The sequence below is a fragment of the Anabrus simplex genome, chromosome 14, assembly GCF_040414725.1.
Source record: "Anabrus simplex isolate iqAnaSimp1 chromosome 14, ASM4041472v1, whole genome shotgun sequence".
NCBI lineage: Eukaryota > Metazoa > Arthropoda > Insecta > Orthoptera > Tettigoniidae > Anabrus > Anabrus simplex.
In genome coordinates, this window is record NC_090278.1 from 76066302 (window position 1) to 76081320 (window position 15019).

General features: G+C 39.4%; 1 protein-coding gene across 1 annotated transcript in view; it reads right to left on the minus strand.

Annotated features, from left to right (window-relative positions):
* The window catches only part of Nup358 (Nucleoporin 358kD), a 343965-nt gene that overhangs the window by 254533 nt on the left and 74413 nt on the right, over positions 1-15019 (minus strand). The window contains exons 4-5 of the mRNA XM_067157834.2: positions 10489-10658; positions 1266-1414 (exon numbers count right to left, since the gene is read on the minus strand). Of these exons, the coding sequence (XP_067013935.2) occupies positions 1266-1414; positions 10489-10658 (319 nt within the window). The remainder of the gene's footprint in view (positions 1-1265; positions 1415-10488; positions 10659-15019) is intronic.

A 15019-nucleotide genomic window follows, 5' to 3' on the forward strand; every position in this document is an offset into this window, starting at 1 on the left:
AGACTGCTCAGTTTGAATAATCTTATTGTATATAACAAACTTTTAACCCAACAAAGTAACATATACAAAAAATGAATATCTTAATATCAAATGGATTGCATTCAACTTCAATCCTTTAATTTTAGGACCACATGAAGCCAATATTACGAGTGTATAAAATCATAGACATTCAGGAATTGAAGACCACTCATATACCAAATGAGGAATTTTATATTTTGACTTGTAAGAGTTTCCTTGTCACTCATAGTTCCAATCTAGCATAATAAGACGTTAATATTTAATTATAACAACATTCTATTGTCTGTATATAGGGAGTTAAGTATGACAACATGCTGTTCATTGTTTTGACCGCCAAGTTTCTACACACTTTCCATGCAGCTGATGGTGTTAAAAATTGTACACCGAAACATGTTCTGTAATTTGTAATAATGTCGTAAATATCATACAACAACATTCCATATGTATTGAAAAGGTGGAACCCGCCATATGCTAATTTAATTGTAGTGGATGTTTGTCCCGAGCCTTGTCCCGTTCCTCGACGGGGTCGTGTACGAGGCAAGATGAATCTGTTGTGGTGGCTTTTTATGACCGGATGCCCTTCCTGAACACAACCCCATTACAGGAGTTAATGAGATGAAATGAATGCTGTGATATATGATAGCAGGAAGTGAGAGGCCGAAATCTGGTGCCGGCACAGACTACTCCTGTCGAGTAGTACCAAAGTATCCGCTCAAGGCTTATCGTCCCCATCCGACGGACGACTCTCCATCAACAGCATCATATGCCCTCACTCCATATGAGTATTGCAGAGAGGTTTGGAACTTAATCCAGGCTTTTGGCATGCAATCTAGTGATTAGAAATTTTATACCACTATCTCTCCTACCCTGCCGGCCAACATTCTGATGGTAAAAGTTTTTCTGACCAAAGGGACTAGAACTGGCTAACCACAGTGTCAGACTGTTTAGACTTCAACGCCTGAACGATCATGGCCACCAGGCGGGCTATGGTCACTTCTTAACAGATACTATAACCAAAAATAAATACATACAAAAGGTAAGAAATTAAGAAATTATCATAAGGGCAGTGGCTACACCTATAGTAAAAAAAGTTGCCCTCATTCAAAATGTATGCATTGTTGTGTGTGCTAAGCAATATCCAGAATGCTTTCTTCTGGTTTTAACACATACTACAGTCATCGACATCCATCCCAGAGGTAATAGGCTAGACATCATACAAGGCATGAAAAGGGTTTAAAAGTACCTACCGAAAAATTGCCTGCACACAATCTGCGAAACCATGTCTTGGACCATCAAATTGTTCACGAAGATTGAGGCACGCCAACCTTTCCAACACTGAAGTATAGTGTAGATAGAACTCCCAGCCAATTTCTCCACTATTCTGTTGCTTGTATGCCTGAAAGAAAAAAAAAAGTTAATTTAAAGAATTATTCCAAAAGAACAGGATGATCAAGTTGATATTCCAATCAAAGGGATATAAAAATGTAGAGCATCAGATAGTGAGGTAATTGGAAAATTATAGAGTAATAAATAATTTTGCAACTCAATTTAAACTTTTTAAATTTTCAGGCAATTAATTTCAACATCCCTCACATCACAGATTACCTCGTCCTTTCATCAGACATTAACTGCCAAGGACATGGGAAGAAAAGAAATGGCCATCATCTTCAAAGAATGAAATAGCACAGATAAAGAGTTACAATTCCAAGGACATTATTTTAATGATGCTAGTAGGATTGCAGATTCCAGATTCTACAAGCACTGACTGTACATTTGGTACAATGGAATAACAATAAGAATGTGCTACAAAGACAAGAATGTTAACATCGTTTCCTCCATGTGCCTCTTGCAATATACATAGAACATCAATATACAGTACAACCTCCATTCTCCGTTTTCGAAGGGACCACGGAAAAAAACGTACAACACGGGAAAACAGATCATGCGGGAACGAATGAACCATCAACAATTTGGCTAAACATTTTAAAAAATGAAATATGTATACTTAATTTTTTACAAACGCCCCTAAACCAAACCGAACTACAGCCCCCGATGGGCCTTCCGCCTACCGAACAACCGCTGCTCGGTCCGAAGGCCTGCATATTACGAGTTGACCCATGGTCAGTGTGACGAATCCTCTCTGCCATTATTCCTGGCTCTCTAGACCAGGGTCGCCAACTCACTATTAAATAGCTCCTCAATTAAAGGTAATTGTAGAATGAGTGAATCTTGAACCAGCCCTCATATCCAGGTAAAAATGCCTGGCTTGGCCGCTGATCGAACCCAGGCCCTCCGGGTGAGAGGCAGGCAAGTTAGACCGTGGGGCTCGCTTCAAACATTAATTACCGGTACGCAACTTAAAAATCTCGAAACTTTACATTCAGTTTTACCGAGGAAACTTCATCAGTTTCCTCTGAAAACTTTTGTTAAATTCTTTTGAAAACTTCTTTCAGTTCAGCAACTTTGATCGGACAAACTCTTCGAAAAAACTAATACCCATAACGCCAAGCCAAACAACAATCAACCACAAGTAGATTTTAATTCGCAAATCTAATAAAATAAAACACATTAGATACAAAAGCGCCCAATATGATAGCAAAATTCTCTTTTTTTTTAATCTCCCATTGTAAATTGGTCACCGGTATACTGTTCCTAGTCAGCTTATGGAAATCTTGTACAGCGTAAATTAAGCCTACATCGACTTTTAAAGGTTATGTTGAACTCTAGAATATGTTTTCGAATGTAAGTATCGATCCTCAAGTTCACGAATGCATTACATTCAATTCTGCCCATCACTAATTACAATCAATTTGCAAAGAGAAAAAATATCATTAACACTTCCGAAATTACAATTATTCACGACCCTGAGCTCAGCTGGAAAGCATGCTCGCTGTATAGGTCGGTACGAGTGCAAAATGAAACCAAGTTTTTAAATGTAACGTGCGCCGGTTTTTATAACATTTTAACACAAAAACGTGAAATTCCCAGTCTTATATTAGGACGACAACAGTAATAGGCAGTCCCACAACCTCCCGTGGCTTTAAGTAGGGCCTAGGTATGTAAGGTGCAACATATATTCTGGTCTCTATAACTATCGTATACGATAATACTAAAATGCTAAATTTGTGTTACTTAAGAAGGAGCAGTTTCGATTCCTGCCCGAAAGCCCAGTGACTATACAGTGCCCTGATGGAAATGCCGAAAACCTGTTCGGCGATACACTCAAAAACAGTAAAAAAAACATCTAACCCTGGACATAATGTAGACGTTTTGCAAGTACGAATATTTGACGAAACTCTTTCCGTCTTCAAATAGAGCTGCCGAAATGTGCTCTGTCTCCAATTGTTGTGACCCTTCTCTGCTTTATGATTTCCAAGGATTCTCTAAACAATACCACCCGAATGCGATGCTAAGATGATCCCTTATGCAAGTTCACTGCCGATCGCTTTTCCAGTACAGGACTTACTCAAATTACCGCAATGACGGGACGTCAACATTAAGATCCGTAAGTATGCCGTAGCCGTCCTATTGTAAGATACCGTTTCATGAAAAACGTGTGATCGAAGATTTAACGTTGATGGGACTGAAATTTCTGGACGGTGGGTCCAGGAAACCATTTCGTCAAGGAACAGATAATGCGGGATTTTTACAACGTGATTTAATTAAAGTGTTTGCGGGACCACGTCATTTGAACGAATAATACGGGAAAGCGTAGTTTCCGGGAACGTATAATCAAGGTTCTACTGTACTTCATCAGATACACACTTACAAAGAAAATTTATCACAAAGGACACAATTTGTTAGAATGTAAGCAAATCATCACAATACTTGTCATTGTATACCATATTGATCTTCGCATCATTATATAGCATTTACAAACAAAAAAACACACACAATGGTAATATACATAGAAATAATTAACCCATTGGCATACTTAGACGGAACCTTCTGTCCTGCGATCGTAAGGCGGTAACAAACTTTGACGGACACTTCCATCCTAGTGCACGGAAGTTCATTATAGTGGTTAACTGGTCAGAGAGATTTATTCTGTTTGTTTTGTAGCCTACCCGATTTATGTCAGATGATACCTGAAGCTATTTCACCATCATCTTCCTTCTAATTATTGGGCCATGTGTCCCTTTATGGTTTTGCATTTTTCTTTTTGCAAGGCTTGAAAGCAATCTCTGTGTAAATAGTAACTCTGAGCTGAAATACGGAAAATAAAAAGCACCTTAGTGTGCAGCTAGTTGTAAGCAATCAAGGCGGCATCCAAGCACGGTATGGATGAGGCTATAAACTAGCATGAAAATAGTGATGTTGAAAGTGAAAATGATTTTCCGGAGAGTGAAAATACTTAACAGTGATAAAAGTGATTCAGATTTCCGTTCCAAGGTGATAGTACCAACTGAAACTACGGAACAAAACCAGAATGTAACAAGAGCGGGTGAGAACTCTAGTAATGATACTTGGAATTGGAATCTTGTTGACAATAAGCCCGTTTCTGTAACATGCAAACCCAGTTTCTAAAATTCACTCTATAGTGAGGAGGAGGTTGGGGAGTAAACCGAAAGAAATTGATGTAGTGAATTAATTTCTAATCCCACAGTTCTGCGATCATGTTGCAAATGAAACCAATGGCTATGCCTCTACATTTCTTGCTAATTTATCAGCTTCCCGTGAAACCAGTACTACTTACAAACAAAATCATTTGTTTCCTGTTACTATGGACAAGCTAAAAGCTCACTTTGCCCTGTGTATTCCTATTCCTATGTACTGTATGCGATTCGTCAAATTTATGTTAAAGTGACTGAAAAATAAATGGTATGTAAGGGAATATTTCCTTTTACAAGTAATGGTGGACCATAGGGTTAAACTGGAATGTCCAGCTTCGACAACCAGTTCACTGGACTCATCACTTTGTATGTGCAACCTGTAGTCCATCCTTAACCCATTGCCTTGCCATGACTGATAATTCCGTCATTATCGCGGGTTCCCATAAATGCAATGACGGAAATTCCCGTCCACTCTCTTTACTGCTTTTGTTGAGATTTCCATGGATTCATACAGATATTTCTTTGCAATCCCAACATGTCTAAGAGATGTTGGTAATCTTATTTCAGCTATCTTTGCCCTTCAGCTACGTATTTCACTGCCAAAGAGTCTAAATATGACCGAGTAAATTGCCGCGTAAAGCTTTAGTGAAGGTAAAGTCAACGTCATGGCCGAGTCAGATGAAGCTCGAATATTACGTTTTTTAGAGGAAAGCAATGTCAGTGACCGTTTTTCCGATAAAAGTGATACTGAATTACCTTCCAGTGACGTTAGCATTAGTAGTTCAGAAGAATTAGATGACATTATTGGAGAAAATGAAGACTGGGACGCAGGTGAACGTATGCATATGCGGTGTATTATAGATGGAGAACTGAACTCTGTGGTAGCAAAAAGATTAGGCGAGAATCCAGGGAGGGCTGAAGTGCTAGGTGAGTTTCTGACTGACGAATTCTGGGAACTTGTAAACAATGAAACTAATGCAATATTGAAAGTAACCCTACAAAAAAGAAAACTTGTGAGGAGAACTGGTTTCCTGTGACAAAGGATGAACTGAAGGCTCATTTTGCGTTATGTATATTGATGTCTCAGACTAAAAAGTCTTCGGTTCAATAATACTGGACTAAGAGAAGGGTTAGAGGAACGCCAATATTTTCAGAAACCATGTCCCATAGACGTTTCAGTATCATATCTAGATATTTGCATTTTGCCCCAGATTCTCCAGAAACCCAATGTGATAAGCTCCGGAAAGTTAGACCTGTTTTGCAGCTGCTATTGGACAAGTTTCAGAAGTTGTACGTGCCTGGAAAAAGAATAAATATTGATGAAAGTTTGACGAAGTTCAGGGGGCGTTTGGCATTCGTTCAATTCAACCCTTCAAAAAGAGCACGTTTCGGTATAAAATTCTATAAAGTCTGCTGCTCCAACACTAGCTATTGCTGGAAGTTTCGTATATATGTTGGTAAAGAACCTCAGCACGTAGATGGGACAGGTGATGCCAGACGACTACTGTGTAGTGAGGCAATTGTTCTTGAATTGTGTGACGAATTGCTAGGATCATGCAGGACTATTTATATGGACAATTGGTATATCTCACCTACTCTTTTCAGGGAATTGATAATGAAAAATACCAATGCCACTGGAACTGTACGTCCAAACCGGAAATTCATGCCACCCCATTTTGCAGCAACAAACCTCACGAAAGGAGAACTGACTTTTGCCTCAGCAAATGGCTTCCTTGCCACAAAATGGGTGGATAAAAAGAATGTACATCTTCTATCAACAGTGCATCAAAGACCAGATTTCGTGGAAACTAAAAACACAAGGGGCAAACTTGTTCTTAAACCAAAGATGGTTGTGGACTACAATTCTGGAATGGGGGTGGTGTTGATTCACATGACCAACGCCTTGCATCATACCCCCTAATGAGACGATATGCCAAAGGGTATAAGAAAATATACTTTTATGTGTTTGACATGGCAATGGCTAGCGTCGTTCATCACATGCTGAATCCTGGAAAAAGGAGGCCCAGCTTTTCCAGTTTCAGGGTTGATGTTGCAAAGCTAATTTTGGAGGGTGGTGTTCTGTCTGATTATCGAACCAGAGGCCGGCCCAGTGCAGGAAGTACACCAGCGAGGTTAGAAGGAAAACACTGCGGTCACTTCCCTATCAAAATAACAGCAACAGCAAGCAAGGCATCTCCATCCAGAAGGTGCAAGGTCTGCTATGACCGCAGAGGAAAAAATCCCAGGAGAAAGAAGGGGTGAATCCCGTTATGAATGTGATAAGTGTAAGGTGGCACTGCATGTAGGAGAGTGTTTTAAGATCTACCACACTGTTGAACTGTTGTTAGGATGTGAACCGTGTTTCACTGCGTTAACTTGCTGTAGCAAAAGTGTTCTCTTTTAAGCTAGATTAAATCGCAATCAATGTATATTTATTTTCAAAAAAAATTGCAGTTCAATGGGTTAAAGGCAGGCAATGGACAGTTCTCAACAATATGAAACACCTTGGCACCACACTCAGCACTTCCGCACTATCCCCACTTTTTCATCAAATATCGGCACCTGCCATGACCTGTTCTGATCCAACTGATTTTTGACTACACATGTTGAGGACAATGGAAATTTGGCACTTTCTTTGGATGGGCCTTGAATCGTTGGTGGGAGGACGTTTTAGCCATCACTATCTCCTTTCTCTTGTTACACTGAATGATTCAAGTGCATGCCGAACAGTCCAGAGTGCGTTCAGGGATTTTAACAGAGTCGCTGGTGGATCCCATCAGGTGTTGTACAAGAGCAAATTCCTGTGTCCTACTGTGCTACATTCAGGAGCAATGTTTGTTAAAACAGGCACACACCAAGTAGGTGTGGACCACAGTGTGCCAATAACTCTCATGGCTTCACTGTGCTCCAAGTCAGTCTTGACCGTAAGTACTATCCCCCCCCCCCACACACACACACACACACACACACACACACACACACACACACACAGGAGCACACTACTCAAACTGAGTATACAACAGAGTGAAGCAGTGCAAAGCGTTTGCATCTAGTTTATACATCTCATTTACAAACACGTATGGCCATCATGTTTGAAGATACCGTATTTACGCGAATAATCCCAGCCATCAAATAATCCCTGCACCCTAAATTTAGGAAGGCTCATTTTGAAAAAAATAAATGCTAACATTGAGGCAAATGAAACCCGCACCCCAATTTCATGCCTCAAATTTTTTTAAAAACTATGCGGGGATTATTCGCGTAAATACAGTATTTGCAGAAGTTGTGGGAGATGTCAGTTCCATTAAAAATCACAAGTAGCTTTTGATTAGCTTCCATATAATACAGGATGAACGCTTTTAGAGTGTTCTCCCCAGAAATGTTCATGAGCTAGGTGGCAGGAATGATTAGCCGGGCGGAGAATACCACGTAAAAAATACGAAAAATTCAAGGCATTAATAACACCTCAGCTACCATGTGCAAACATGGTAATTCGACAGCATCTGGGTGCTTGCTTGTCAATGTTGGCATTAGTTTCACTCTAGGCCTGCTAGATGACAAAGTAAGCCGAATCTCTCTCGGGATTCTAAGGCTGAGTTTTAATTAATTTTGTTGGGTAAACACCAAATACGTCACCAGAGATCTTTTACACGCTGACATTGTACGACATGGAAAATTGCCCTTCAAAAATCTGACTACCTCTGCCAGGTTCAAACCCACTATCTCTACCACTGATCCACGAAGGGCATTAACAATATCAGACAGGTAAACATTAACTAATTTAGTGTTATCACAAACAAGATGTTCAAGTGTTCTACTGCTTGTTCATAATCCAACACCGGGGCTTACCACTCTGTTGTTGTAGATTGCCATACCGGATTGCGATGTAATGAGGAATCCAGTGCTCTCGTGCGATTCCATGCTAATCCAGAGACCGCTCGCACAGCATGACACTACGTTACAGTCAAGCTAAACATTTAAACTTTGATGTAATTGATGCGATATGCTAACAATAATGATTTATCATTTAAATGGAAATTTTTTAACTATTCACATTTTAATTTGGAGCACGCAATGACGCGAATATGTATTAATATTACACAACTAGCATGTATCATGGTTATGTTAGCCAGGCGGTGTGTAAAAACGACAGGGCGGTGCGCCCACTAAAATGGTCCTAGGGAGAACACTGCTATTAGTTCTTTCATTAACTGGATATAGCATAAGTCTCCATTTGTGGAAACGGTTGCACATGGTAGGTAGGTTCTTTGTAAATATACCTCACAGCAAGCCAAATCCGTACTCTGAGTAGTTAAAGCTACATCATCTGCAATCTATCTTTCAAGTTATTCCTGCCATTTCATGGTTGTACAGATTGAACGGAATGGGAGCTAATACCGATCCTTGAGATGAATGTTTATGGAACTCCATCAGTTTCTTACACAATTCAGATACACAGCAAGGCAGCAGTTGAACAGTAAGCATTAAAACGTCTGACAACGGACAACTTTAACAAACTCGAGCAACAGTCCCCGTCCTAGACCTATGAAAGGTCGAAATAAGCTGTAGCAGTTTTCAGTCTTTTCAATCTCTATTGTCAGTGTTAATACCTGATTGCCACAATTGTGATTCTTTCCAAAACCCCCTTGTTCAACTGAGATGAATTAATTGCTTCCTGGATACGGTTTAGTATCATTTCTAGCATCCTGTAGATTACACTTACACTAAGTAGAAAAACCAGACGATAATGTGGTGCATCATTTTCTTCTGTTCCAAGTTTCAACACTGCAATTCAGCTGTTTTAACAATTTAAATAACTGACCAGTTCTTAAACCTTCGTTAAAGGAGATGAACTGCCACTGTTTTCTTCTGGATCCTATAACCTCCAGAAATTCAGAATAGATTTCATCAAGACCAGCAACTTTATTCATCTTGATCATGGTTAAGGCTTCATGCAGCTCTTCAGTATTGAAGTTACGGGAATACTCAAAATGTAATGTCAAGTGTGATCTTCTCATTCTTAGTTTACACTTCTTGCCTGTACCTTATCCACAGTCGCTTAAGAGATTTATGTCAGTCAGGAGGCTGTGAAGTTTATGTTCATTAGCAAACTTCTGTGCTTCGTGGAAGGGTCCTACCTATTTTCAGCCTTTACGTATAAAGTGGGTGAAACCCATCCCTGCAGAAATTCTCTGCCACTTCTCCCCTAATTTATTTAGAGCCCTAAGTAACTCACATCATTGTGAGAGTTCTTATATTCACTATAAAGTTTATTACATTCTCCTGACCATCCAGGTATATACCTCATATACAACATCCATGAGAAATTAACTTTCTAGCATTAGCTTTCTTAGCATTGATTAACAGACCGTAATTTTCAGGAACGGTACAGACGCGAAATCGGGAGGTTGTGGGTTCGGATCCCACTGGTGTCCGGCTGGCCATTTTTGTTCTGTACTTCTCTTCAACACGTACTACATGTACGTAACACGACCTAATACGTTGAAAGTCTGTTTCGATTACAATGCGGTCGTGAAAATTCAATATCCACATTTTTTCCAAAATTTTATGGCAAGAAGTCATGGTGCAGGTATTAATTGCATCGAAGTCAGTAGGCCTACAGTGGTCCTGAGATACAGAAATACGGAAGTCTGTATTCATCTGCCCACTATGTTGGTAAATCTGTTCCCACCACAAACGAGAAGTGTGCATCGTATATATCAAAGCCTAGGGAAATGACCCTGATCTTTTATTTTGCCAATGCACTCATTCTTTGAACATTCCATTTCTCCCCCAGTTAGTTTTAAAATGAACTTCCTCTTAAAACAACAACCATCACTAACATCCAACTCCTTTAGAGCCGCAGCAACATTGAAGCTGCTGAGGTATGGGTGTCATTACAAGAAAATTCACTGACCTTTAAAATTTCTTCGAGAGTAATGTACCAAGAGAGTTCCTCTCTGAAGATGGCCTTGGATTCCTGTTCAAGACCCTGGGTGAAAGCTTCATCCACACGATCTTGCTCGAGGTACAGTTTTAATAGTCTCACATGCAGCGTCACATCTGTAGGACGTGCAGCCAGTTCACCTACAACCCACAGCATAAGCTCAAATACATATTAAATTAATATCTGCAATGGAAAGAACAATCAAGTGTATGTAAATGTGTATATATATTTCAATGCTATATTTCAGCCAGCTACTAAAAGGTGAGACATCAGATAACTGGAGAAATTACACAAGCAAACAAAATTGGAGCAAAAAATTAAAGAAGAATCACATTACTTTGCCTGAAATGGAATGGGCAGTTAGTAAAATGACGAGGGGAAAAGCTGTGGGAATAGATGAAGTGTCAATAGAAATCATCAAAGCAGCAGGACCAGTGGGATTGCAAGAAACATACAGACTTCTCAGGTGTGTGTGGAGAGAAGAAAGTTCCTGAAGACTGGAAAAAGGGATATTACCAATATTCAAGGAAGAAGATAGGAAGATGTATGTGGTAACTACTGACGAATCACAATCATCCCACATATTGCCAAAGTAATGGAAAGAATACTAGAAGAAAAAATTAGAGTAAATAGAAGAACAATTTGGATTTAGAGGACGTAGGTCAACAGTGGAACCCATGTTCATACAGCGACAAAATATGGAAAAAAGTTGGGAATATGGGAAAGATATGACAATGACCTTTATCAATTTGAGAAGGCTTATGATAGCATCCCTAGAACAAAAGTTTGGGAATGCCTAATAAACAGAGGGATTGACAAGGAATTGAGAAACATGATAAATGCAAGGTACAAAGATTGCTACAGTAGTGTGAAGACTACAGTCGGTGCATCAGAATGGTTAGAATTGAGAATGGACTAAAACAAGGAAGTGTGTTGTCACCCTCATTGTGCTTAATGGTGATGGATGATAACATATAGACAGCAATGAAATTACAGGAAGAAGGTGGTGATGTTTGCAGATGATTTGGTGATTTGGGGTGAGGATGAAGTGGAGGTTCAAGAACAGACACAATAAATAAAAATATTGAAAAATGGGGATTGAAGATAAATGTGAAGAAGATTAAATCAGTCGTGATGAGCAGAGGCGAGAAGGAAAAGGAATTATCAAAGTGGGAAATAAGAAATTGAAAGTAGTGAAACACTTCCAATACGTGTGAAGTGTACTGTGCACTTATGGAAGAACAGATTTGGAAATTAACAGAATACAACTGGGGAGTGCTTTCTATCAATAGGTGAGAGGACTAGTATGGAACAAGGATATACCAATGAAGGCTAAAGAAGTTATGTATAAAGCTTATTATGTTCCTATAATGACATGCAGCAGAAACAGGGATGAAAACAGAGTACAAGCAGCTGAAAAGAAATTCATAAGAAGTATGGTACCAAAAACTAGGAGAGACGGAGTAAGAAACTAAGGTATGGAAAGAACTGGGAGTATAGAAATTAAAGGACAAACTGGAACAAAACAGATTGAAATGGTTTGGGCATGTCGAACGGATGAATGAAGTAAGAGTACTAAGACGAGCACTGGAAGGACGGATGAGAGGGAAGAGAGGACAGGGAAGACCAGGAATGCAGTGGATGGACTTGGTGAAGAGTAGCAATAGAAAAAAACCAACAGGGATCTGCCACTATCATCATCACACTGATAAATGCGTGGAAGTTACCCATTGTGACCTAAGTCATCGATTTGAGTCCATTACTGGTAAAACGTCAGGTGATAAGGATTCTGATATTGTCATGTATTGGTATCTTCAAAATCTATAACCCAGACCTCTGTTTCCCAGGACCAACAAGAGAGACCCCTGCAGAATGAAAGTGCTAGACAATTTCTCCCGAAGGCAGCACAGACCAGTTCTTCTGAAAGTCGGCATTGAAGTTCCAATTGTAAGATCAAATCCAGTGCCCAGATGGAATTTTACAAAGGGTAAATGGGATTTCTTCACCAGTGAGATGGAACACAACATCCAATAGATTCCACCAGCTCTTGAAAACCATAACCGTTTTACTGGGCTGAAGTGTTCTATAGCATAGCACATTCCCAGAGGATTTAGAAAGGAATACATCCCAGGGTGGAGCGAGAGGTGCAATGACCGGTACGAAGAATACCAACGCAGCAATCAAACGGAAGTCGCTGATGAATTACTGCATTGCTTAGACTCTGCCAGAAAGGAAAAATGGCTTACACTGACATCTAGTATTAACTTCCAACACTCCAGGAGAAAAGCATGGTCCCTCCTTAGGAAGCTGGGCAGTAGTGCCCCTAATTACCATAGCAAGAACTCTAAAATAAAGCCGGAACATATAGCAAACAATTGTTGGCTTAACCAGAGCATCAGCAAACACAAAAAGGGATAAAACAGGCAAATCCTAAACGAGCTTATTTATTTGGCGTATGATGAATAATGACAACCCATAAACTATTTACACAACCAGTGAAAGATGAGTACAAAGTAAATACAAATTATCATATCTATACAGTCAAAGAAAGCAATTTACAAAGTTTGAAAGTACAGGAAGGAAACACAATATATTTACATCGCTATCCACCTATCAACTCTGACAGTTCATATATACACACTGAGTGCGAGTGATGTACATGTCACTAAATGTCAATGTCCAAACCCGCCACCCACTTCACTGCTTCGGGTGTTGCTGTGTTGAGGTCTTCCATGGTGCCAGTGAAAGCACGGAGTGGACATTCCTGCACTACATGTTTCATTGTTTGCTAAACGAGCTTAAGATAGAACTGTCCCGAGCTGAAACAAACTCTCAGTTCTGCGAGGATTTTTCTGTTGCAGATATCTCAGCTGCTTTGAAGGGAACAAAATCAGGGAAAGCAGCAGGCTTGGATGGTATCCATCCCGAATTTCTGCAGCACAGTGGTCCTAGAACTATGGAATATCCGAGTGAAAAGCAGGCTCCCACCTCTTCTTAACCCTTTCAGTCACAATTTATCATTTCTGAACATAAAATTTTGAAATTTGGTACATGAACTAAACAAGATATTTGGAATTTTTTCTGATAATTAAAACAAATTGGAAATATCCTGAACAGAGATACAGATCGTCCACTGTAGTGGACAAGGTGACTGGCAGATAAGAGATTGTCTAAAAAAAAAAAAAAAGTCAATTTATGTTTATAATGCCCTCATAAAACATCATTGGAGAATAATTTTATCAAAATATTGTATTTGTAAAGTATTTATAATAGGACCAATAACATGAACATCTCAATAATGAATACACCCAAACAATTCATAGTCAGTCTTTGTATAAAACTGTCGAAAGCAGTTTGTCTCTTGCAATGCACAGGTGCAATCTACACTTAGCACACTTAGCAAAGTTAGCTGTGTTCTACACTGCATACAGGTTCGTATTTTCAACTATTTCCTAAAAATTCTAATTGCAATACTTTTCAAAGTAAGAAGTAGGACTGGGCAAATGGTATGTGTTACTCACTGGAGGTTGGTAGAAACTTATGGGAGGTGAAACATGGGTCCCAGGACACCAAGAGATATCCTTCTTCTGTGTCAGTTCCTGATCAATAAATTATGTCTTTGATAATTCATCAATTGTCATGCATGGTCTAAGAATACAAACATTCAATGCTAGTCACCATGTCCACTGCAGTTGACGATTTTTTTAACAAATGCTACGTGAAAATCAGTTATGCCAACCCATGAATGCCAATATTTTATGACTAATAGAAACACTCCCAAACAGAAAAAAAATACCAATCTACATTCTCAGTTATCTGGACAACTGTGTGAATGTGTGAACACACCCTAGATTGGTAACTTGGGTTTCCACTGCCAGGTAACATTATTGATATTATCAGCAGTTACAAATTTAGACAGATGAATCAGACTATGTCATAGAATGCCATGTCCACCTCAGTATACACTATGACCTCTACTTTTCCAAACTTTTAGAAAGTCATTAAACCATCGGAAAGAAATCGTCCATTACAGTGGACAAATAGACTGAAAGGGTTAAAAGAAGAAAAGTATTTGCTGTTGTGAAGCCTGGGACAAGTGGCTGTAAAGATTATCGACCTATTGCTCTACTGAGTATCTGCTACAAACTACTAGAAAGATTGATCTATAACAGAATCATCTCAGCTACAGTACTTCACCACATTGCAGTTGAATAAGCAGAATTTAGACCTAAAAGGAGCTGTTGCGATCAGGTTTCGGCACTAACCAGCCATACTGAGCAGGGCTTTTAAGAAAAAATGAAAACACTTGCTGGGTTTGTGGATTTATCACCAGGCTATGATACAGTCTGGCGAAAAGTGATGATCCTGGAGTTCCTGAAAATTATCCTTTGCAAGACCCTATCTTCCTTGCTCAACAACATGCTATGCAATCGCCTAATTCAAGTACATCTCAATGGAAACAGAAGCAGATCCTGAAGATTAAATAATGGATTGCCGTAGG